Source organism: Antrostomus carolinensis, unplaced genomic scaffold (assembly GCF_000700745.2).
Source record: "Antrostomus carolinensis isolate BGI_N321 unplaced genomic scaffold, ASM70074v2 scaffold3755, whole genome shotgun sequence".
NCBI lineage: Eukaryota > Metazoa > Chordata > Aves > Caprimulgiformes > Caprimulgidae > Antrostomus > Antrostomus carolinensis.
This window is the reverse complement of record NW_010318288.1, coordinates 6,151-32,148: the sequence shown is the minus strand read 5'-3', so window position 1 is coordinate 32,148 and position 25,998 is coordinate 6,151. Positions and strand designations below refer to the sequence as shown.

The following is a 25,998-nucleotide window of genomic DNA, read 5'->3' as shown; positions in this document are numbered from 1 at the left end:
GTGAGACACTTCTCTCAAATTCAAAGCCCAGCTGAGGTCCAATCTTTAAATGACAATACAGGTTAGCCCAACTGGTTTAAACAAAAATTTGATGGTTTACTTCAGCCTCAGATTTTTGTTCTGTCAGATTTAGAATTTAGCGTTCTTCATTCTTACAAGACCATTTCCTAAAATGGTGCTTCTAAAGTTTGTAAAAATAAAAACCACTGCAAAATTAGGTAATTTTGTGGAGTTGCTCATTTCTGAAAGCACATTAAACCTGACAGTTTGCTTGCTTTTGTGGTGTCTTTCAAGGCTGATTTACAGAATGGCATTTACAGAATGGCTGATTTACAAATGGCATTTGATTCTTACAAGAGACTAATGTGGAAAATAAAGACAGCACAAGGAATATCATATAATAGCACAGCAACTGCTCAAGGACTCAGCTCATCACCTATCATAAATAATTAAGATATACTTTTAATATAAAAGTCACCCAAGATAAGTTTCTTCTGTAACTCTATGCTTACAGACAAAATCAGAGCTGAATTGTGCTAGGAGGGTGATCTGTAGATCTTTATGATTGTTCAGGTCACTCAGTGAATAGTTTTAAATATTTCTAACTTCTCCTTTGTGAAGGAATTTTAGAGATTAATGAAAAGGAAAATCAACATGAGTAGGATCTAGGTACCTCTTTCTATGCTGATTTTGTGTTAAAGAATTTTATTCTGAATTCTAGTTCATAATGAACATGGTTTTATCTGTACATTAAGTGAAAGAATATTGTTCTTGAACAGCAGAGCAAGCAGTTACCTGAGCCACCACTACTAAGATATGCAGCCATACAATATCTAACTAGTCACACTAGTCTGCTCTGATTGTTCAGTCAGGTAAGTTTGATTTGATTTACTTCATCCAAGCAAAGCAAAGCAGCTGAAAGTTCTTCAGAACCATTTAAAAAAAACCAACCCAAACCCCACAACATTATTCTGACAAGTCTAATTTACAGTCCAAGTACAAATTGCTCTTTGTCCAGTTAGAGATCCATGGATGATTCTTCTGAGTCCTTGGCTATGAAAATGTTGTATTTTTATCTACTGAGAATGTACTTGTGTTGGTAGTGATCCTGTACCTGCAAGATGTTTCTGAGCTTGTGTCATCAGACAGGCTACTGGCTATTGCAAGACTCGTGCATTATTGATCTCCTCTGTCTCTGCTCTCCATGAAAAAAGGATTTTATGTGTTTTTAGCAGGTTGGTTTTTGTTGTTTTGTTTTGTTTTGTTTTTTTTTACCTGAACCTGATGCTCTTCACAAAAAGGATAATTCAGTCATTATTAACTTATTATCCGTGTTCACTTTTTGTTCTGCATTGTTCTGTTTTTCTATGGGTTTTGTAAACATGCAATATCTGTGTCTGTATGTGTTCATTGTTTAATGAGTGGTGTTAGTGCATATATGCAGATATATGTATATATTTTCCCGCTTTTGTGGCCATGTCTTGCACCTGATATGCTCATTTAACTAAGCTTAATGAGCATTACATATTTATGCCATTTCAAGCATGGTACATTGTCCTTGTGGAGGCCATTTTGAATTTGAAGAACAGTGTCCTTGCCAAGGACATTAGTTGGCTGTAACCAATGAAGAAGTCAGCTGGCTAAATGTACTTTTACCTCTTGGTGCCACTGTAAATAGGACCTTATGGATCTGTGCTTTTCCTCTTTTGCATTTAGCTTTCCAATTATCACTGATGAGACCAAAACCATACATTTCATGCTGATCAATATAATTTAGCTCCTATGGCATGAATTCACTGCAGTTCTACAAGTTCCATTTAGTTTCTATTTATATTTTTCACTGTGTAAAGAAAGCAGTACCAAAATAAAACCTAGTTTTAATAGAAACTCCAATCTGTTTGTTAAAACTTAAAAAACAAGATTGCAGTGAAAACCATACCTTACTGTTGTATATTTTCATTAGAAAGTTATTGACATTTTCCTCTCTGTATCTAAGTTCTGACATCATTGCTGGATGGAATGGTTAATATTAGTGTCATTTGTTGAAATTCTCCAGTCAAATCTTAGACTTCTGGTTGTTTCTAAGTAAATAGGCATGCAGGTGACACATCGTACCTTTAAGGTGTGTTACCAGATATTTGTTGCTTTCTATGAAAATTTTGGGCTTTGGATTCCAGTCTTATCTATTAATTAAAACAGCTATTGAAATATCTTGACAATGCTGGTAACAAAACTCATCCATCTTTTCTTTTATGACAAGGTTTAATGTGGTTTCATGACTTAGTGATTTTTACCATCAAATATACAGGAATATTCAATATTGTGCTTCTCATAAAATAGGCAAAGCTGAAGTAAGTCTCTGTTTAAATTAGACATGCTGATACTTTAGCTCTCTAAGAGAGCTGTTCCTTGGGATGTTGTGCTGTATGGAGTAAGCTCACCAGCAATTCTTTAATCAAGACTAGTATCCCTAATTGTAAGTATCTCCCTGTCTGCGTTTTTTAGGGCTATGAAAACTTACAGTTTTACCTCATGTTGTTTCTTCCAAAGCCTACTAAATTTACCATTCCCAGTGACTTCAGGTTTTGGATCAGCCCCTTCTTTACTCATAAAACAATGCAAGTATTTTTGGTTTGGACATATTTGTGGCCATCTGAAATGTATCCTAGACATTTATGTTTCCATGAAAGATGGGTAACCAACAAGACAGAAGTGTGATGATTTCTGTATTTTTAAGACCTTTCTTTTCCTCTTTTGAAATGTTTAAATATGTGTGTCTTTTATCGAGTAAGTATTTCATTAATCATTAGACCTTTCTAAATGTGCTTTTTATGAACTGTATATAAAAGAAAGGAACTGAATATATATTTTCAGCTTATACCATTTCCATTTCTGTTATTTTACTAACCTGTTATTTAGCTTCTCAGAAGGTTTAATGAGGAATTATTTAAAGCATTTACAGAAACAGCTTGAGAAATAACATAAACACATTATGATGTAGAAAGTGTGAAAAAGCCTACAGAGCTGACAAGAAATCTCTTAATGTTCTTAGTCTGTAATTAAAGAGAAATGCATTTCACTAATTTTGTTATTGACTAGGTACTATTTATTTTTTAAAAATTATTCTTAATATGAGCTACAGCAAAAGGTAAGGCTGGGATACACCTTTATCACTTCACTTTGAGCTATCAGCCACATTATCACTGAAGAACATGGACTGATGGGAGAACAGCTCTCTAGGTTGGGGGTAATTCAGGTTTAAAAAGAAAGTATAAATCAAGTAATGCAAAATAAGGGCAGAAACCACTCCATATAGTGTATCTGTTTGTACAGATGAAAGAACTCACTAGAACACAGCTAAGAAACCTGACATGTTCTGGAAAACCAAAATCAGTGACCTACTAAACCCTGTCTGTTAGGTAGTGTGTGAAGTTGTTAGTGATGCTCCATGAGCTAGTTTGTGGAAATCACCAAGACAGATAGCATTTCACTAAATGCTATAAAAAAATAACAGTTAAATACCCTACATCTTCCAATAAGCCCAATCACCTACTCTTACTCGTGAGAAATATGTAGCAGAGGTCTCTCTGTTATGTTTACTCTGTCTGACCTTGTCCTGAAGGCAAAGATCTGAGAGGATGAGGAGCAGAAGGAGGACTGTGTCAGAAGATTGGGAGTGTAGAAACAGTGGGACATTCCTGGGCCACCTTTGCAAGAAAAAGAGCAGACATGTGGAAGTGACAGGAGATGAGGATTTTAGCTGCATCCTACTGCTGGCCTGTTCCACCTTAGTGCAGTATGTAGATACTGCTGATGCCTCCAGCTCTGTGTGCAAATGGGAGTTCAGTAGCATGCTCACATCTCTTAACCTTTGTTTTTCAAATAATTTTTGAGAAGTCTAAGAAATAAACAGTGGAAGAGTTCATTGTTCTTGAAACATCTCCAACCAACAATAATCTAAGACACAAAGTTTCTCTAAATAGCAAGCTTAAGATATGAGTTACCTGGATATTTGCAATACTTGACATACAACTTTAATAGTAGATCAGCTTTTAGTAGATCAGCTTTACTGTGAAGTAAGCCAAAACTGATGCTTGGTTGGTAAATATTTCTATCTCCAATCAATGATCTATTATTTAGTTTAATGGGAACAGAGGTAAAACTCAGAGAGTGTGGGTACTGTAAAATGTCTGTACAGGAGCTAACTTGTACCTGGTGAAGTTTATTAGGCTGCCTGCATGCTAGCTGTGCCAGAACAAGGCTGCCTCACAGAGCTGTGCAGTGACTCTGTACCATGGCTCAGTCCTCCTGTGCTGCTTGTTTTGCTCTCAGGCCAGACTAACCCGAGTCGCTCCAGCTCCAAGAGAGCTGTGGTTAATAAGGCTGGCCAGGCTCTCTGTGGAAACCTATGCAGTTGCTCCACCATAGTCCTCTCTGTCCAGGCATGGCCTGCAGAAACACAGAGCTGCACCCAGTTTGCAGCTGGGGCTGTGCATAGGGCAGAGGTAACTGTGTTATTTCCAGACCCAAACTGACCCTGGAAGCAGGAGAAGGGAGAGACTTTTCTAATCTTTGACCTGTACCATTGTTTGTGCTTTTTTTCCTAAGGTAAGCCACAGCTGTCCTCTCGCCAGCTGTTCTTTGTGATAACCATTACCACTTAAAGTTCCTCTTGGCCTTGAGGAAGGTCAGAGTTTTCTTGGCACCCGTTAGAAAAACAGAGACAAATTATAAGTGAAGCCAACTAGTCAAATGACAGCATAAATGTATGTTCCCATTACCCCTGGATATAAGCAGTTTTGGGACTTTTCTCATCCTGTCAGATTACAGTTTGAAAGCATCTCAACAAATTTCAACTCAGCAAGGTGGGGTGAGTGTTTTAGTACCCTCTGCCCCATTCTTCTTGACATCTCACATTTGTCTCTTAGATTTGGAAATTTTCCTTGTTCCTCACCTTTGAGAGGATTGATTTATTGTCTTTGTAGGACTTCCTGTGTGATTCAACGTGTTTCTGCCTCTGCACAACTAGAAGACCACTCATTTATTCTTTGCCCAATACTTTTGACTCATGCTATTAACCATGCATTCTTTCCTGTTAAATTGACAACTCGGGGAAGAAAATAGTTCATTACCATATAAATGGAGACAGCTTCTCTTTTCAAGTAAATTGTCAATAACATCTTCATAGCCATGTTATCAAATTCCTCAAACTTTATGGAGCAAGTTCAATTGACATTGGGTAGCAATGCCACAACAATTTTGTTATCTCACTAGATAGCTTGAAAACTTTTAGCTAGAGAAGAAGGAAAAAAAGAATTATTGCTTTGTTGTTTGACTCTCAATTTTACCCTTTCAGATAAAAGAAGGAAATAAAAACCTCTCCATTGATTAAATGAACTAGACACAGTTACAAGTACATATCAGTTACTCATTCAAGACATCCCCAATGCTTATTTTGGGATTCTTCCTAGTCTCAGTCTCTGACAGAGATTAGTAATTTAGAGAGTGTCAAAATGAGCTGAAATGTTCCATAGCAGTATGCTAGGTCCTGAGCAGGTGGGACTGAAAATGCTTGCATGTAGGATTTTCGCTGGGGACATTGCTGATGTCAACAGAAGGCATGCCCATCTCTATGACACTAATAATTCAGTTAAGTAGGCATGTGTTGATTGAAGTCACCCAGTTCACATACTGGAGGGCAGAGCACACCTTGTGACATGAGGGAAATGTGTTGGTTTTGTGACTGAGCAAAAGGGAAGCACAGGAAAATAGTCTCTTTTTGTGAGTTTTACTCTCAGTGGATAATTTATAGGATTACATTTAGTCCTCATATGAGCAGATGTAGCTTCTCTGAGCTTGGCATTTTTAATGTTCTTACATCAGGAGCTGATTAGCCTGATTAGGACTGGCCATTAGATTCCAAAGGAAAATCAGCACTGGCTAATCTGAGAAAAGATACCTCTGAGCCCTTTACACCACCATTGCCAGCAAACGGCTGAAATGTTAAGAACTGGAAAATTGGAACAGGCCTAATGTATAGCATGAGTCAAGCCTCAGAGCTCCAACAGATGCAGTGGTGAACATTGATACTGCCACAGGAGTAGGTACAGTCTCAAGTCCTGCTGAATTCAGTGAAAACTGGCATATGAATTTTTGTGTACAATAGCTTCTCTTTGCCTTTTGTGGTTGAAATGGTCACTGAACTTCATTTCTTATAGGTTCATAGAACTGTAAAAAAGTTCTTAAGAGGTCATCAGCCAGCCCATCCCCTGCACCCAGTAGTTTATTATCCTCACAGCAACTGGAAATGACAGAGGAAAGAGACTGTATTTAATAACTTTATTAATAATTTTGTTGGTGTTCTCTGAAGACACTCCATAAGGTACAATCTGTGTCTGTTCCCCAGATGTCTTCTACACAAATAGCAAACTGTCCTTTCACTTTGTAGCTTGACTGACACTCCCTGAGTTTTGAAAATTACTGGGAACAGGCCTCTTCCAATGTAATTTTTTTTAATTTGTTTTTATTTATTAGTAAAAGATGGCATGTCTATCTTTCCTTGTCTTTATGGTGTGTGAGGTTGACCATAGAATCAGTAAAGGCATCTTTGAAACTTTTAACCTGCAACAGAGATTTTCAGAAAGAAACAAAGATTTATTTGATGCAGGCAGGAGTTCCTTAGTAGAAGGGAAGGACCAAAGGCTGTCTTCTAGTTTTCACCTTTAAAATTACTTTTTGTTACATTGTGTTTATAACTGTCATGGTATTAGAAAATAGGGTTACAAAATACTTCAAAGGAATATATAAGGAACAAAGTTAGCTCAGACACAGCTACTTGGACATGAGAGCTCCTTTGAATTTGAAGGGCGTATACGTAAGCCATATACATTCTGCTTTGCTCTTTCCTAGCATAATCCTCAAAAACTTCACTCCTGCAGGAGGACAATTCAGCCACTTTCAGTCATCTGGACCACTAGATCTTGTACCAACGTAGGTGAGCGTGAGCCAGACAGAACTGTTGTTTCATGTGAAGTTGAGGGAGTTTGCTTGCATCAAGTAGTTATTATCCAGGTTGCATAATGCTCACAGTGTCTGGCTCTCTATTCACGCATTCTGCCAAATCTAGCAGATAAAGAGGCATTGTAAGATATTTGCAGGATGTTTGAAATATTAGAATAGGATCATAAATTGGGCATTTGTGTTATTCTGGCAAAGCCTGTCAGAATAATTTATTCTGTATTTATGAAACCTGTCTGCACCTTTTCATCACACAGCATTCTGTTCTCGATTCCTTTTCTCACTGACTACCTTCTATAAGCTGTCAGGGATGACTTTGCTTTGGACTTCTGCAAACTAGTTTGCTTAGAATAAGACATTAAATCTTCAAAATTTTTTGACGGTCATTTCCCTTCTGCAGTTAGCCTGCTCTGTCTGTTCCCCCAGGCATCTTTCCTTTTAATTGAGCTTTGTTCTGAAATGACAGACCCTTCTATTTGTGACTCAAATACATTGCAAACTTTTGCACTCATCTGCTAAAAGACATACTGAGGACTATAGTGACCATCCTGGTAAATGAGAGAATGGCACAGTATCCTTTCTCATTCCATTTCTGCTTCCTGACACAATGGTGTCAGCACTAACCGTGCATATATTTTTCTGATGTAGATACCTGTTCTCTTGAAAATAGGTCCAAAACACTCCCTTCTTGGCTGAAGCAATAAGAAACTAGTGATTTGGGTACACTTGTTTCCACCCACTGGAGGTCAGCATAGATCTTCACAGGAAGCAGGGAGAAGCACTCTGGGCTTGTATGAAAGAGAAACATTATGATGCTCAGTGTTGCTAGGAAGGTGTGTTGCTCTGCATTGTATCTGATGTCATCTCAAGACACTTGACAGCATTACTTACACGTTTTTCAACTTGATTGAGAAAAAGAATAGAAGTGGGTTTTGGAAAATATCCACACTGTAAAGATAAATGATTATTAGTGTTGAGATTTAAGTAGCAACCAATTGAAAAAACCAAAATCCAGTTCTTTGCAAGTACTTGAAGTCCAGTTTTTAAGGTTCAGGGGAAAATAATTCCTTTCCACTGAAGAGTCAGGTTGAGGATCATATTGAAGCAGTCAGAGAGGGTGATAGATCTGCAAAGCCTGCTGTTGACAAAAGGTAATCTCCTATAGTTTTCCAGATGGTCAGAATTTCACCCATAGATTTTAATGTTCAAAAGGACCTGACAATCTGAATCGCACAGGCTGTGGAACAAAAGGCCAGACTGCTGCAGGGAAAATTAGCAAATCTTGAGATCTGGAGATCTTGGTAGAAAGCAGGGTTGTCTTGTTCAACTACTTTCCTGAAGTCCCACAAATATTGAGTTTAAAGCTGTCTTCATATTCCAAATGTCACAGTAAAAATGTAGCAATAAAGAATTATTTTACTTTATGGTTATTTAATAAATTGAAAACTAGATGCAGCTTTGCAAGTGATTAATGTGGAAACTGTTTTGGCAGAGGATTGATAAAATAATCCAGACAGAGCAGTGAAAACAGACTGTACCAATTTCTCCCTTTTCCTCATAAAATTAATCTCACAAGCACTATTTAGAAGTTGCAAAGATTTTTCTTGCTAGATTTTTCTTTAAGACCATAATGAAATGGTATCTGTAATTGTTGTTATATGGATTTAAATTCTGTGCAGAAATTTTGAGTAGCTTTATTGACCCTTTTTAGATTAGATGTAAGCAAAACAATTTCATCACCAGCAGAAGAATGACGAGTACAAAGTTTAAATCTAGATCTTGAATACGGCCTGCTATTGCTGTCTGTTTAAACAAAAATTTGTCAATGCTATGGGAAGACAAGCAAAAATGTCTTCACTGCTTCTTGCGGAAAGAAAAAAGGCAACAGCTAATGTTATTACTATCAGGAAAAAAGGTGTTTCTTTCAGATAAGGAACCAAGAACACATTCCTCACTAAATCTCTCCAGCAGATACATAGCCTGTGTACTACTGTTACTAACCCCTTACTCTGTAATCTCTCTGTATATATGTCTAATTTATCAGTTTCTTGTAGATTGTCAGCAGCCTGCTGCCTCCATACCGCCACACGGCTCACAACTAGCCAGGGGGCCAGATTGCCAGACTGTCAGGTAAACTTAACTAACTCTTTTCTCTTTGCACGTAGCTGCATGCACGTCTGCAACTCTCCTTCTCTTCCTTATGCAAAAGCACTTCACTGCAATTCTTCACTAACAAAAAACTGTTAACAACTTGAGGAACAGTGATAATTTCTGCAGTGACAGTACAAACATGAATCACAGCATTCACACACTTATATCTATATAAAATATGGAAAAGAATGCAAGTTGGATCTTGCATTCCTCATTGGTCTTTTTATGCAAACAGTTTCTCAATGATGCCAAAATAGTAACAATTTTATTTTGTTGCTAGATAAATTTACTTAAATGGAGGACTTTTAATTTTAGGGTTGAGTGTAGGTGTCCCTTTTGTAAGCTGGCATTTTAGAGGCATTTGTGAGATTTTTAGCAGATACTTCTCAGAAAGTTCTCCCTGACCTGGAAACTCAGACCCACTGCAGTCAGTTCTTAGTCTTGTTAAAAGTAAACTGGTGTCCTCGCTTGTAGGTGGTGCAAAGGCCAGATCACACCTCTGAGACAGCTGAGTTAATGAAGGCACAAAAAAACAACCTAAGCAAAGAGAGTTTACAATATCTTTCTTTATCTGTTCATGGTATATTCTGTGCATATATTCACTTATGACTATACTCCCTTGTTTGAAATAGGTTACATTATTTTTAGCTACTTCATTTGTGCCTCTCTTTTATTGCCTATTAAGTGGAAGTATTAACTTCCTTACCATATAAGGGTATTACAAAAATAATACTGAGAAATTGGTGAAAGCTCATTATAACTGAAAAGTACCGTTTACTGGTTTGGAGTTTTACAGCACACTGCAAAACAGTTACTAGTTCCATTTCAAATCCTTAAAATCCCTGTGAAGTGGTCTCTGCTATATTTTAGATGTTACAACAACTTGAGGATATAGTTAAGTGCTTTGGATACACAGACATTTAATGTTAACAAGTCTGATTTTAACCCTGTTTAATTTATATATCATAAAACCAAAGCCTATTCTGTTCTTTCCAGAGCTACTCTCCTGGTGGAGCATATGCTCTAATACCATCTCTCTCTAAATGCTAACAGTTGTTCCTGCAATTTAAGAAATTATTTTCAGAATGGAAGACCTACCTGATCTACTCTTGCTATACGTTTGTCTTCAAGCACTACCTTGTTCTAAAAACAAACCCACAGAAAGGGATAAGGACCAAAGGAAAATCTTAGGGTTTTCTGGTTTGTCCCTGAATTCTTCCTCCATTAGAAAGACCTCATTAGCTACAGTGAGAACTGGAAGTGTTCCAGAAGCCTTTCTTGCCATGTTTCAAAATCAAAACCATGATATATGGGAAACAATAAGGAGAATTAAAAATATGGTTAATATTTTTAAAAAGTCAGATCAGTCATCCCACAAACAGCACACACATGTATACTTAGGTGAACTACTGACTTTCAAATGACTGTTGTTTTTTGCCACTAGATTGATACTCTTCAGGTGAAGTGAAAACAACACGCTATTTTTTATAAAGTAAAGCTGTTGCTTTGCTTGTCTCTGCCGTGTAGCCGCACAGTCTCATAAAGCAGTGAAGCATAACAACAGATTTAATGCAAGTCAGCATGGTGGCATAAGTTGAGTGCTTTAAATCACGTAATTGAAATCTGGAGTAAAATTTAAAGGCATTTAAAGAACCTGATTTACTGAGGTTCAGATTTTCTAAATCTGCCAGAGGAGGAAGACAGGAGCTTGTACAGCCCTTCCTCATCCTCTGATAGTCACTCCTGGCATGGTACACATGCTTTCAATCATGTGGTGCCGAATGAGGCAGATTAAAGCTGTGGCCAGCCCTGAGGTCACCCATTTTAAGAGAGTGGTATGCTTGGTTTTTAAGTCTCTAATATTACTCTTACAGTAATGTGACCTCTCAGTGCTATTTCACCCAGGATTAAACAACCACTTATTGAGACCTGTAATTCACACAGATGTTTTCTGCATCATGCAAAGTGTCTAAGCATGTTCAAACTAGTTAATATGCCTGACCATAACACAGATTAACTCTGAACTTTAACATCAAATACAGAGAATTTTCCCTCATCCATTATCTATACTGAATTTTAAGTGGGACTTGTTTAATCTTGGATTTTTTAGTAGCTGTGAAAGTACATAAATTCCAGTGCATAGGTTTTAGTGAACCCCATTAAAGTCTTGCTCTGCCTTCCATGCATCACCTCAGTTTCTAGGTTCAGGAGTATGAGGCAAGCAACTGAATGTAGGCCTACCCTGAAAATTACTGGGTGGTGTCTACCCTTCTCTGCCATCTCTAGCTACATGTCTGATGGACTATACTGGACAAGACTCAAATATTTCCAACATCAAATATTAAAAAGAGTATGTCTGTCTTTGGACCATGTTCAGGTTTCTGTTGAATGCCGTGAAAACTTAATTATCATTATCAGAGGCCAAACTCTAGATCAAAGTTATCTACCAATAAAAAAAAGCAAACCCAAAACATCTGATACTGCAAATTAAATTAATACTCTTTTTAATAAGAAATAATGCTTTTATTTCATATAAAATAGGAAATAAATTAAAAATAAGGTAAAATATTACTGCATGAAAAATGATTGCATTCGGAGAATATCACTGGTCTGTTTATATTTTCCATTGCTGATTTGTTACAGTTACAATTAATGCCAGACACTATTGCATGTAAATGTCATCTTTAAGACAGAGAACTGAGTACTAACACTGAAGGGCTTTGCACGCTATTTTCCAGTTGATTTCAGCAATACATGATTATCATTTTGAGTGCTGGGGGTGGTGGGGGGGGAAGCTGCTTAAAAACAGACAATAATGGTAACACAAAAAATAATACAAACTTCATTCATTAACTAAATGAATGGATTCCCCTAATGATACCAGACTTTAAAGAGAAGTTTACAAAAATGTCTATTAAAACCAAATGTTTTCAAAAGCCATACATATCCCTTGGGGTGCATGTAACAATGTTCTTCCTTGTTAATAGTGTACAGCTTCAGGTTCTTCCATGTCCCTCTATTGCTTCATGATATTAATCTCACCTACCATCCTCTACTGCCTATCAACGTGCCTGATAGGTCAGCTCCATGACCTGCTGCCACAATCACCTGTACTGCCATAAAAAGCATACTGCATGTCATGTGTCACTTGCTGATTCTGACGTAATTTTTGTTTATATATTCCTACAGTAATCTGCATTACTGAACTGGATGTACAGTGTTTTCTGATGGTATCAGAGTAGAGTGTTAGGATAAGATTCAAATGTAGTAGTAGCGCAAGTGATGGATGTATGTATGTTGCTGCAAAGGTGCCCGATAACATTGTAATTTTTTTTTCCCCTTCCTAATGCCCCTAACATACATTTATTTATTTATTTATTTATTTTTCAAAGTGAGAAGCAATGCAGAATCATCATGAAGAGAAAATGAATTCTAAGCACAGTGCTTCGTAATTTAAGCTTCGTCTGGGATAGTTTGTGTTACAGTATTTGCAGTCAGGGCTGCCTTTGTACTGAAGGTTGTGCCAAAACACTATTAAGGTTGTGCCAAAACACTATTAAGGTTGTGCATATTTGTGTAGAGGAGAATCCCATATGCCTCAGAGAGGTCCCCTTTCAGGCCATTGCTGTACATAACTAGTCTTAACTACGGCCATTTCCTCACCAGTCCTCTCCCTCAGAGCATGCACATCTGGTGTTGCTCATTTTTAAAGCTGGGAAAGAAGCCCCAAAAGAAAAACACATCTCTGCTAATGAGCAAGGAAAATAGCTGTTGAGTTTCTTTTGCTTTCTGACAATTACTGAAGTCCCTTGAAAAAATAAATGGGGCACCAAGGGAGGAGAGTAAGGCAGTCTTTGTAGGATAATATGACCACCTCTTTGTTTGTCTTTCCCAAATGTGATATTAAAGTTCTAATTCACTTTTATTTCTCAGAATGACTTAAGAATAGTGCTTCTCCTAAGCCTATCATGAAAACTTAGGAGGCCCTGAAGCCAGAAGCTGGCTTTTGATGAGCAGATAAATTTGAGAGTAAATGCAGACTTTTTGGGTCCATCTGCAGTCACTCTTGACACAAACTCATTTGAGTGGAGTAGACAAAGATCTCAGATCCCTCTTTAGATGCTGTATCTGCATCTGTATGTGGCAGAATACAGCAGAAGAAAAGGATAGATACAGCTATGGAAAGAATTACTTAGAGAAGATATGTTTGGTGTCTTTTCAGAGTGTTTGATTCAATAAGTCCAACTAGTAACCTTCAACCTACTAACCTAGATTAAATAGTTATGCCTAGGTGCTTAGGGTTAGACTAAATCTATATGTACACTGACGAGTTCATACCACTAAACACTTTGTGACTGACCTACTCAGCTGAGCACAAAACAAACCTTGTGAGGTCCTGAGCTTGTGTAACCCACTCTCACCAGCCATCTTGCAATCAGGAAACTTGTCTTCAGGAATATTAATGTGAAACAGAATCTAACTTAAGATGTGCAAGTCTTATGGTCTTCAAATAAGCCCAGAGGTGCAAGGACTGTAGCTTCTGCTGAATTGTAATACTTGTGGATTTGTGGTCATAGTCTCCTAGGCTTCTCTGACTTGAAAATGTGGACATTGCCATCTACTTTCTTAATAGTGATGGTGCACACTTGTTTCTGTCTTCAAGCAAGTGCAATGTCATTTATTTGTTTCCCTAAGTAAATGCTGTATATGGAACTACAGACATTTTCAGTACCACTGGCATTTCCAGTGGCAGATTTTCAAACACCTCTGGCATTTCAAAATGATTCATTTCCAGCAACTGACTAATTGCATTCCTTCAGCCAGCACTCCAATAGCCTGTGCTGCAGAGATAGTACGTAACAGCATGGTTTCTAAAGAAGGAAAATGGAAAAGGCAAATTTTCTTGAAGACAGGGACATAAATGATTGTGCTTCATCATATAGCACGCTGTTGAGCTTGGAATAACTTCAAGACTGTAGAACATTTGAAGCATTAGGAAAAAAACTCTTGCCAGACATGTTAAAGAACTAATTTTGGGATTTTTTTATGAACTGCATTTGCTTGCATACTGTTTTGGTATCTTGTTTTGCCACACACTTTCCTTGAAAATTTAATGGCTGTCACTTAGCTTGACATTGGCAAGATGAACTGAAGTTCACTCTTTTAAAACAGGACAGGCCAAGGCTAAGGAATCCTACGGGACTCACTTAAGCTGTGTCCGCATTGTCTACTGCAGTGTAGTGTAGACTGCTGAGCTGCCTTTAAATGAGCAAACCTGAGTATCGGAAGCTTTTCTAGCAGGAGCACCCTGGAACTCTGCACCAAGAAGTGGTGTATGTTTGTGTTAGCTGTCCCTTATCTTTTTGCTGCTGCTCCAGCCCCACCTGGTTTGCTGAAAGCTAGTTCAGACCTCTCTGCACTATATGACAATATACACTATAAATAACATTTAGAGGCTTAAGGGGTGACTGCTGTTATCACACAAATTGTATATAAAAACAGTCAAATGATGGAAGTATATGATAGAATTGAAAGGATTCAAACAGCACAAAACTGAAAGAAAACAAAATACACAAAAAACGCCTACTCTTCAGAAGTGTTGATTCCAAAATATGTAATGCTTTTGTTGCCTGATGAGGAAGGTTACACCGTATTTGTACGAATGTACTAGTAAATAGGTCACATTCAGTAAGAGATCATGTTTTCACAAAATGATGAAACCTGATTTCCAGACTGGCACTGTGCTTCATTTCAAACAATTAATCAGTTGCATAAGGAAGTCTTTAATGCTCGCATTAAAATAGCACATGTATTTTGTCCTTCAGATCTGCTCCCCCATCTTGCACCAGCATTCATTTCTCCATACAGCATTTTTCATCACAGGATGCAAACAGCAATCGTGTACATGGACTGGCAAGGAGGATATCTGTGGCATTTCATTTATGCATCCAGGTGTCACTGAATATGTGTGTACTGAGGATTCTCTTTATGTGTACTCTGTATCTGAGAATATAGATTTAGAGATGAGGTATCATCCCTTCTTAAAGTTTGTTTCAAGCCCTGTACTATTTACATGTATGTGAAAAGTTTGCCGTGTATTTTAAGCAATTTTTCTCTTTTCTTTTTAATTTTCAGCCCTAATGCTCTTCCAGAAGAGCAGCCACATTCCAGCTCTCAGTGTGCCCCTCTCAACTGTCTCTCTAAGCCTCCTCCTTACCCCTAATCTTCATATGCAATGGAAGAGAAAATGCAAACAGAGTGGAGTTCACGCAACAAAAGTTGGGGTTATTCCCAGCAAGCAGGTAGACAATCCTGCCTTGTTGCTGCATTGACAAGTCTGGATTCATATCCCCTGCTCTGGTGACAGAGGGAAGGTTGAGAAGAACACAAAGCACAGAGCCCAACCTATCAAGAAGACTTTTTATGGTCCTCTGATTGTATTCAAACTTTGCTATCTCAACTAAAGTGTAGTGAAATTTAACAACAAAAATGTTCCTTCCAGCTGCTTGGCTTTACCTCTGAAATAATGAGAGACTTAAGCCAATGTTAAAAAGAGTATGTTACAAAAATCCTACCCTCATATCCTCTAAGTTCAGCCATAGGAACCAGTTCAAATTTCCTTTTGTCATTAAGGGTGTGATATTTATTTCTTACTTTATTTGCACCAGAATTTTGTGTTTATAAAATAGTCTCTTTTTTTTTTTTTTTGTGAGAGTTGTATTTAATTGATTTTATTTTTTAAAAACAAGCAGAACTAGCTTAAATGAAGAATGACTGTGTTAATATTAAAAAGAGGCTTGTTGCATTGGCCAGCATATGGCCAATTTTTATTGCACAAAAATGTTGGAAATGGATTGAATTGGAATGTTAACAATGACTGTATATTTTGCTGCTGCACTGATATTGTTTATGCACTTGTTTTTTTTTAATTCCTATTACACTAGCTTCTGGTTTTGTTCTAGCTCTTCACTAAAAGATAATTATTAAGCCTAAGAAGGAGATGAAAGGATGATGTATTGATTTGTTTTCAGTTGTTTGCTTGCACTGTAATTATATTTTTGCGTTTCAGACAGGTAGATGAATTGGTGCTGTTTTTTGGGGTTACTTTCTATTTGGTATCTGAGAAAGAAAATCTAAAACAAGTAAAATGCTGTGTGCTAATTAAAAACATTCTTTCCTCCCACTCCCATATTCAGGACACTAGCTCAAGGCCTTACTGTGAAAGGCTAGTATGAATGGCAAAGTCATATGCATTTTGTGTGAAGTATTTTGTAGTGAAAGAACTCATGCAGGTAGGGTTAATGGTATGGATCAAAGTTAACAGGACTTTACTGTAGTGCATTTTTTTCCTTGCCAAAAATCAACAGACACAGAACCTTAGCTCATGTCAGTTTATGACAAATACTCAGGTGATCTATGCTACGCAGACTCTATCGCAACAGTGCACAGTGTTCCTAGTTAAAGATTCTTTTCTGTAAAAGCTGAGTAAGTCTGGGATTTTCTTAAAAAGTAGTGAGTTTCAGAAAAAAAAAAAATCAAGAATAGAGGAATTTATTTTGCACAGTACCTGACAGCAAGGGAAGGGGATAAGTAGGGGGTCATGGTTCAGCACCTATGGGCTTCCCGTCTGGTCATCAGCTAGAAAAATGTCTGCAGTACTGCCTACCTGCCTACTTGTTGGTAACTAGTAGACTCCTTGCTTTGTCAGGTGGCCTTAATTTATTTACAGAAGAAAGGCTTGGATATTTCCACATGTCTTTATTCCTTCTCTGCAGCTTATGTATGACCTACAAGCGGGAAACACAGTACAGCCTAAAGTACAGAGCAGCTAGGGGAAAAAAAATTGCTGCAGGTGTGGTTGGAATAATTCTTCTGTATTCTGCCTGAATCTGAGAAAATTAAGTCAGTCTTCTGTTAGTAATAGTGCTTACCAAATGTTACGATACACAAAACATCAGCAGAGGAAAGAATCGGTGACCACTCCGTGTGCCTAACAAATCATCATTACCATAGTACCAGTAACGAAGGTGCTGTAAATAGAAATACTTTATGTCGTCAACAACATGTCGTGTAACCTTGGCAAAGCAGCTGAGCTACTGTAACAAAACATTCAGAGTCAGAGGTGGAGAAAATAGGAACAAACTAATATCCAATTCTGATCAGATCAAACAGACAACACTCAACAGTGTTTTGACTTTGGTTTCCATGCGGTTCACATGATTCTTCTTGTATACATTTGCATTGCTGTTCAGTATCATACTTAACCTATGTGTTGTCTTGTCATAGAAAAGTCAAATGAAACTTTGTTCAGCTCTGTCATAATGTCTGACACTGAGATTACTGAGATTAGCTGCTATTTTGATTTTTATTTTTTAAAAAACCAAAATTTTGTCTGAGGTGAATGCTGCCGTCAGAAAAAAGTCTCAGAATTCCTGACCTTGTCAGACTGGTGTATGAATATTGTACAGTGGCCACGTCTGCATCCAACAAAAACAGCTGCTGTATATTGTTAAAAAGAATTTGCATTGCACTTTGATTACAGTTACTGCAGGCTGCACTTGGAATAGTTTTTTTCTATTTTCATATCCAGATCAAACACATTTTCCCTGAATTTAAGTTAATTAAACAGAAATTCAGTGAAATACATTTCCTTTCTATACAGATACAAATTTATTGGAAAAAATGTTGTACTGGAACAGTTGTTTAGAAATGTATTTGTTTCCAGTTGTGATTTGCAGAGCAACTTCGGGAAATTGAAACATTATGCTGGTATGTCCATGTGGATTAAGAATTATGAAACAGCATCCAATGGTATAGAAATTATGGCCCTGTTTTATAGAAATAAGTGGGTTTATTAAATTTTTTATTCTCTTAAGCTTTAAATTCTTCATTTCTAAGTTTTCAATTAACATTTTTTATATGTAATAAAACTGAAGCGTTGGAAATGTAAGAGAACTAGAAACAAACCAACTTAAATGTACAAATGGCTGTAGTTACCGCACTGTAAGTTATGAAACTGTGTAGGTCCCTGGGACAACTTTTGTCAGTTAACCAGTACAAAATAAAATATATATCTTGAACTCGAGATTATAAACTCTTCTTTGTTATATAGTGCTTGATAACACACAACTTTGTGAGAGATTTTGTAGGAAATATTTACATACAGATAAAACCAGAAACAAAAGCCTGGTTTTTAAGGGTTGCAAAATATTATATTTTGCCCATTTAAAATTAATTTCTGATGTGTTGATATCTATTCTGATTTTTAAAGATAAAGAAAAACTGATACATATATTTTGTAATGGTTGAGTATACTCAGTAAGGCTGAAATATGTCCTACACAGTAAAGAAGCAATTAAAATCCTGCTCTGACTTTTGTATCTGAAATGCAGCTCTCATTCACTAGGATGGCCATCAGATTTCTTTGGATTTGGATATTCATTTCTGAGGCGTTTTGGTTTGGGTTTTATTTTCTGATGTAGTGAAAAAATATTCCTTGTTCAGTGATACAATCCACTTCTGGAAATCCAGTTTATAGGAAATATGTGGGGGAAAAAAATAATTAAAAAATAATTTCAATGTAAGGGGAAATAAAAAAGAAAAAATACATTGTAAAATGTAATAGTATGGAAAATATATTTTCTATCAATCAGAAGACAAATAGAGGTTTTACAGAAGGAAGAAATATTATCGTTTTTCATGATGATCATCTAATCATATAGAAGTTGATGTTCTGTAAGCACGTTCTAGAAGTTGCCTTCTAGATGAGGCAACAGTGATATTCTTTCTGATTGATCTGATTGACAGGTTGGCATCTCTGTGCTTTCTTCATCTACATTTTTCACAGTAGATTAATATAACCATAGCTATACTGTAGGGTTCACAGAATGAATCTGTAATTAAGGTAACGCTGCAAGTTTTAATGCCAAGATTATTTTCAGTTTATTTTTTATTAAAAAAACCTGTGAACTTGTTTAAGCCATTTGCCATATTTAATTGTGAACAGAAAGGAGATTATGTTATGAAATATAACCTCACTTATGAAATATGACCTCACCTATGAAGGCTGCTCATGATAATTACGTTGCAAATATTAGCTGTTAGCAAAATATGACCCAGTCCTCATCACACTGGGAACAACACCCATGAGTCTGGGCCCTTATTTTGATACCAACCTTATTATTGTTCAAAGTCAGTAGTTGTGCTACCAATTCTACCATAGCTGGATTGACCATCATCATAAGGTATAGATTTTATCAGTCCTTCTGAGGTCTGTTCCTTTTTTTGGCGGAAGATGCACATCCACTGCGGTTACAGTAAATTTCTTTCTTTTGTACTTCAGAAATCTTCATTTGAGAAGGGCATGCAATGATGTTTTACCTTTGAAGTATGATAATTGCTATAGTTATCTCTAAAAATTCCAGTCATCACTTTTCTTCAGTTTTCCTTTGCTGTGTGTGCAGTGAGTCTGAAAGGGATATACAATATTCAGACTTTTTTAGCCATTAAGGGTTTTTTTTTAGTATAATTAAGCATCCTGTAGAAGAGAAAGAAAAAAGTAATTGCCTTTTGCCTTCAGGTACAAATGCATCTAAATATGCAATGTAAAATGCGTGCATGAGATTCTTAACATCATGTAGCTTTTCCATATCCATAACTAAGCTAGAAAATTCTTATTTCTTACGCGATCTTCATATTCCTCCTGCTAGAAAGGCAAGAGGACTATCACAGAGAGTCTGTATCTTTCATTCTGAGGTGCATGGCTTAAATACTTATTGGATTTTAATCTGTTTCCTGCGCAGTTCTTGAAAATCCCCTTCATGAAATCTAATGGCAACCAAGTGACAAACTGTCAAAAGCTAAAGAAAAAAAATCCTATATTCCATGACTGGAGTTAACATGTGGGCAGACTCTGGGTGATAGGGCCTTGTGTTTCAAAAATGTGCTGTTACAAAGCTCTGTATTTGTTTTGATTGTCATGATTTGCTGTAAAAGAAAGAAGTGGAGAAGAGTGTGTTTTTTCTCAGCATTAGTAATCTGAGTTAAACAGTTCTTATTGAGTATATGGTTATTGGGTTCCAAAAATATTTTGGAAATCAATAAACACAAGTAGTTGATAAAAGCTTCAAGTAGACTGGCTTGCTAGCTGAGTTGTTATTTTATCAGCTATGAAGAAGAAATAAGAAATCTAGCTTTTTTTTTTTTTCTTCCCTGTTCACAGATATGGCTATGTGTGCCATGCCAGTGGATAAATTAAGTCCATTGTATTAATTATTGTCCTATTGATTTTCAGCCCTATGGTTTGACTGTTAAAGGGTTAATTAACTTGATCCTTTGTAAGCAATTAAAAAAAAAAGAAAACTGATGTTTTGTGACTTTTGTAATCTATTGAATGTTTCCATTTGCATGATGTTCTGTATCTAATGAACCACAGAGATTGCTGTATTTCTTTCAAAAGAGTTTTAACATTGGTGAAGTTTGTGACAAACACAAATTTGTATACTGTATGTTTACTGCTGTAATAACTCAGCTACTCCTATGTTGAATTGACATTATGTTGTCCTGCCTTCTTGGGGTTAAATGATGGAGTGTTTCTAGGTGGTGAAGAATATAAAAGTATATATGTTCATTTGCTAAAGACTGAATATTGGAAACTCTTCTTGTTGCTACTTTATGCTAAAAGCAAAAAAGTTAAATAATTCTTGTTTCCAAAAATGCATCATTTGTTTTTTAAAATTGAAGTAATTCCCATGTTAACTCTTCCTTGTCCTTGTAGACAATCCTAGATTAATACCTTGTGAGGGATTCATAAAGTCTGTGCTTGTACGTGTGTAATATGATCATGCAGTCAAATGGTTGGGAAAAACACTCTAGTGCTAAAGAAAATAATTAAAAGAAGTTAATATACAGATTCTTACATCTTTATGTTCCAATTAAAATTACAGTGTAATGCATAACTGTTCCAGTGAATAAACTGGCCATTTTTGTTCATTTAATGCCATGCTGTCTGGTCTAATTCTATTTACGTCAATTTGCAGTGCATTGGCTTGGCTTATAATTTTACATTTATTTAGTTTGTAAAGATCCATAATTGTACGTTTAAAAGGTATCAGACAGGAAATTGAGAAGGAAAAATAGTATTAAAGGAAAAGGGAATCAGAATTAAAGCAATGATGCTTCCTCTGTTTTCTGAGAGTGATGGAGGTACTAAAATACTGATTTCCCATGTAGGATTTCCAACAGATTTGAGTAATCTCTGAAATGCTGCAACAGCTGCAGTCTCCGAACAAGACTGCTTTGTAAGATGCAAATCTCCACCCTCAGGGGATGTGGAAGCAAAGGAAGAGCTGAAGTCGGCATAAAATTGGCTTGGGAGTGCTGTGTACAATACAGTGTACTGCACCTGCTTTTTAAAGTAAGAAACATCCTTTTCCCATCTGGAAGAGCCTTGCTCTGACAGCAAGGGCGTCAAAATCCTCCCCCAGCAGCCAGTCCCACACTGATCTGGGAGCTCAGCCCTGGCAGGTGGGTGGCTGCTGCAGCTCCTCCAGTGAAACTCGCTGCTCCCAGTGTCCCTGATGGGTAGCAAACGTCCAGCTCAAAAAAGGGAAGAGCCTGGAGGAAGGATTGTGCCTCCAAGCCTGCCGTAATGTTTGACTCCATGGGAACTATTGGAGGGCTGCCTTTGGTTTTGGCTGGCTGGTGAGGGGATTTGGATAGTAACAGGATTTGTGTATGGTGACAGAAATGCAGTTCAAAAGCTGTACCTTGGCTAAGTTCTTCCCACTTCTCTCTTTTCTTCCTTTTTCTCAGCTGGGAAGAGGAGGTCTCACACCTTATCTGTGTTCATTGCAGAAGTGCTTTTGCCAACAGTGTTGCATGATTGTTTTAGGAGAATGTGACTGCTCTGGATAGAATTTTCTTACACTGGATGTTCTTCTCCTTCAAGTTTAAATGAAAAGAGTTTGAGTATTAAAAAAAAAAAAGGGGGGGCGGGGGGAAGCAGAATTTTCTTCCTCAGTGTATTTGTTTTGGTAACAGTTTCACAGAGGGTTCCCCCTTGTCTGAATGTTGTCATGGCAAAGTTGATTTGAGAAACTTCTAAACTGTATTGCTCCTTCCCCTTCCTCTGTATCACCCCTTCAGCTGGTCCTGTGCAGCTCTCTGGGAGGCAATGGTATAAGTAAGGTCACTGAAATAGTCTAGGTTAAAAAAACCTATATAGAGAAATATATACATAGATACATAATATAAATATGTATATATAAAAATACATACAAGATATATAAATATATCTTTTGTTTCCAAAGAAAATGTCTGTGTAATATCTCTGTTGAGAAGTACCGTTACCCATTGTTCTGGAGCAGGAGGTAATTTCTGACAAATGAACTATTGGTTTTCCTATGGAAATATGCCAGATGATAATGGAAAAGATCCAGAAGCTAAAGTTTACAGTGACTGCTGCTACAAGTCTTTGCTTCTGGATACCTCCCTTGACAATCCCTGCAATTATGCTGAAGAGAAATGCAGAGCACTTCAAGTTATACTTAAAGGCAGCAGAAGCCATAGTTTGACTCTCTTAACACCATAAAACACTGACAGGCCACTGGCAACTCAGGTCGAGCACAAAAAATTACTGCATAATTTTGAACAACATTGAAACCTAGATTTCATGAGACCAATAGTAGGAACAGAGGTACTAATTACGAAGAGGGACATATCAAAGGGCCTGACATCCACATCTTCTAGCAACCTATGAATGACAAACATAGATGATTTGATATATAGGACAACATACAGGGGGAAAATAGAGTTAAAATAATAATAATAATAATAATAACAACAAGCATCCTTGGGAAAAAAATATATTTGGAATAAAGCCAGCTCTCATCTGTTTGTGAATGCTAAAGGCAGAGACACAACTGCTTTCCTCTCAGTGGAAGGCTGGAGTGATTGCCAGAATGAAAGAAGAAAGTCCTAACTTTGCACAAAAATAAGGCTCAATTCTACAGCTGACAACTCAGCAGAAGCTTAATAACCCAGTAAAAAATATTGACCTTTGCAAGAATGATTCCTTCTTGACTAGAGCAATATAATAGAAAACACACATTTCACTCATTATAATTTATAAATTCTCTTATATGTCATTGGATGTATCTTACTCTTACTTTAGGAATAAGGCTTGGTAGCTTGTTTTAGAGAAAAAAAAAAGAGTAACATTTAAATTATTGTCATAATAATACATGACTGGAAAAATGTTATTTGTGAGAAAGCTCCATATGGAGTGGGGAAAGAAGGTCTTTCATCTCCCTTGAGTGAGTTGTCAGGAAACTTTGGAAATAATGAGATAGTTGTGTCCATTTAAATGAGTTAATAAGATTCCCTACCAGGGAAGGGTTGGCATCTTTTAAAGTGTTGATTACCTCTGTAAAGGAAATTGATTTTTGCTATTCAATGCTGTCATATTGGTTAAAGTATTAAAACTGAGGCTATTTACTCAGATGGGGAATGTAATATGGAAAGCTACGTGAGTACAGAGCTCCCTTGAAGATCAGATTCTGAAAGCAGAGGATGTGGGCCCAACATTTGTTCCTTCTCATAGAGATAGGAAAGGCATATGAACACAGGAGAAAAAGAGCTACTGTTTTTACAGCACACGGGTCATCTTCTATCCCTCTATAGAAGACTAAATGGCTTTGCTATAGCAATAAGAAACCTCTGTTAGAGATAGCAACCTCTGTAACCTCAGATGGGTCAATGCTGACCCATCCAAGGTAGCTCTTTCTATAGCAATACAGCTTGTTGGTGCTCCAAGATGAAGCAGCAGCTGTCTTTTGTGGCTATACGGATGCTAACATCAGGCCCTAGACCAGGGAAGTTACCTTAGAATCGGGTGAGGATTGACCCATGTCATTCACAGTTGGTCGGGAAACTTGCTTTGACCTGAATGAATGGACCTACCATTCAGTTTGTTCATTTGAAATTTGATTTAAAGAGATCCCTGGGTTGTAGTAAAGCACCGTGGACTTTAGTGGGCTCCATCTGGATGTTGGGCATTGACCTGTGCAGAGCAGATGACAGGACTGTGGGCATAACGTGGAGTACATCAACCAATTTGAAGATGTGATTGACGAGTGATTGACCAGCTTGTGACTCAACTTCAGCCATGCAAAACATAAAATTAGAACTTACATAAATGCACTGCATACGAATACCAGCAAAGTTCTACATTACTTAAAAAGAAAATGCCTCTGTGAAGCTACCACCACTTTCAAAGGTTTTTGTTATCTAAACCAAATTCAAAGTAGCTCTTTTAATCTTCAGAGTACTCTATGCATATTAATTAATTTCCAAAGCATCTTTGCAAAATGGGTGCCGTTATCTCTCACCTACAGACAGACAAATTGAGACTATGGGATGGGAAAATATCAATACTCAACAAAGTGAGACAAGTTTCTTTACATGTAACCCTTCAACTCTCCACATGCATCCACCCTGCACACACTGGAATACCAAAATGGTTTTAGATGTGGTAACCAGGTTCTCTCAGGAAGGTGAGTTATTCAGTCCATGTGGTGTATAACCTGCTCCAGAACCTGTGTTTCTCAAGTGCTTGAGTTGGTTCAGAGCTCATTTCCTATTTTTGCAGTGCTTGGTATTAACAGATCCTCACTATAAAAAGCTGAGGTTCAACAGCCACTTTCTGGTTTTAATTTCCTTAGAGTTATGCCCTCCTTCTGACTCTCTGCCAGGCGTGTAAACCAAAAGGGCAATTTAACTCACTAGGCCCAAAATAATAAATGTTGCATGAACATGGGAAAACTTTTCTTCCAACAATGTTAGCTCAGTAAAATATAGATGTTCTTTTTCTGGTAGAGAGCTTGGATTTTCTTTAAAGTGACTACATCTCTTTAAAGACTGTGTTCACAATCATTAATATAAATCTGTAACAAAGCCCAGATTAAGATTCTGAAGATTCTAGAATGTCTGAATTTTCCGACCCCTTGTCTATGAAGTCATGCTTAGTGCTATTTATGCTTGAATATAAAAGCATGGCACGTTTCCATATGGTAAAGTTATAGCCATTTGCAGTGCATAAAGCCTCAGATGTATACTGTAAAGCTTGCTTGAAGTACTGAGTCACGAAATTAGACAATCTTAGATCTCCAGAGGTAAAAATACATTTTAAAAATTATAAATATGAATGGAATGCTATTTTTGAGATACAGGATGCAAGAGTGAGTTTAAGTGGAACAGGAGCAGCATTTACATCCTTTTCACAGCCTTTGCTCCAAATAATCACATTTCAGCCCAGAGAGATCCAAGGGAGTCTGTGGAATGCAGAACAGAATGAAGGAACACAAGGGTGGATGAAGCTAACTTAGAGGAGTCTGCAAATGCAGCAACAGCTTTGAAGTCTCTCTGTTTTAAGCCACTATAAATTATTGAGAAGCATGCTGAAACTCCTGTGCATGTACCATATGCATCATTAGAAGCAATCTTAAGTACCTGACAGCTTGGTTTTTACAATAAGGAAAAGAAACAGGATTAACAGGGTATTGGAATGTTGAGACTGGTATATTCTCTTCCAGAGCTGGAAGTAATAATTACGCTTTTCTTTTCACAACACGTTTTACCAGCCAATTGTTCTCCGGGCATTGATTTGTTAAGGAGAGAACCAAAACATTTTGCTTTACTGTTTAGGTAAGCATTCATAGAAAGAGAGCAGAGCTCAGGCTAGGCATTGGGAATAAATGCAAAGCAATGGCAAAGAGCACTTCAAGTCATGGTCATGCATTTCCATGAGGACAGAGTCCCTGCTCCTAGCTG

At 37.1% G+C, this 25,998-nt stretch overlaps 1 protein-coding gene across 1 annotated transcript in view; it reads left to right on the top strand.

Moving 5' to 3' along the window:
• BICD1 (BICD cargo adaptor 1) overlaps positions 1–16,106 on the top strand; it is a 47,559-nt gene extending 31,453 nt beyond the window's left edge. The window contains exons 6-7 of the mRNA XM_010168823.1: positions 9,072–9,147; positions 15,304–16,106. Of these exons, the coding sequence (XP_010167125.1) occupies positions 9,072–9,119 (48 nt within the window). The 3' untranslated portion in view covers positions 9,120–9,147; positions 15,304–16,106. The remainder of the gene's footprint in view (positions 1–9,071; positions 9,148–15,303) is intronic.
• Positions 16,107–25,998: the final 9,892 nt, after the last annotated feature.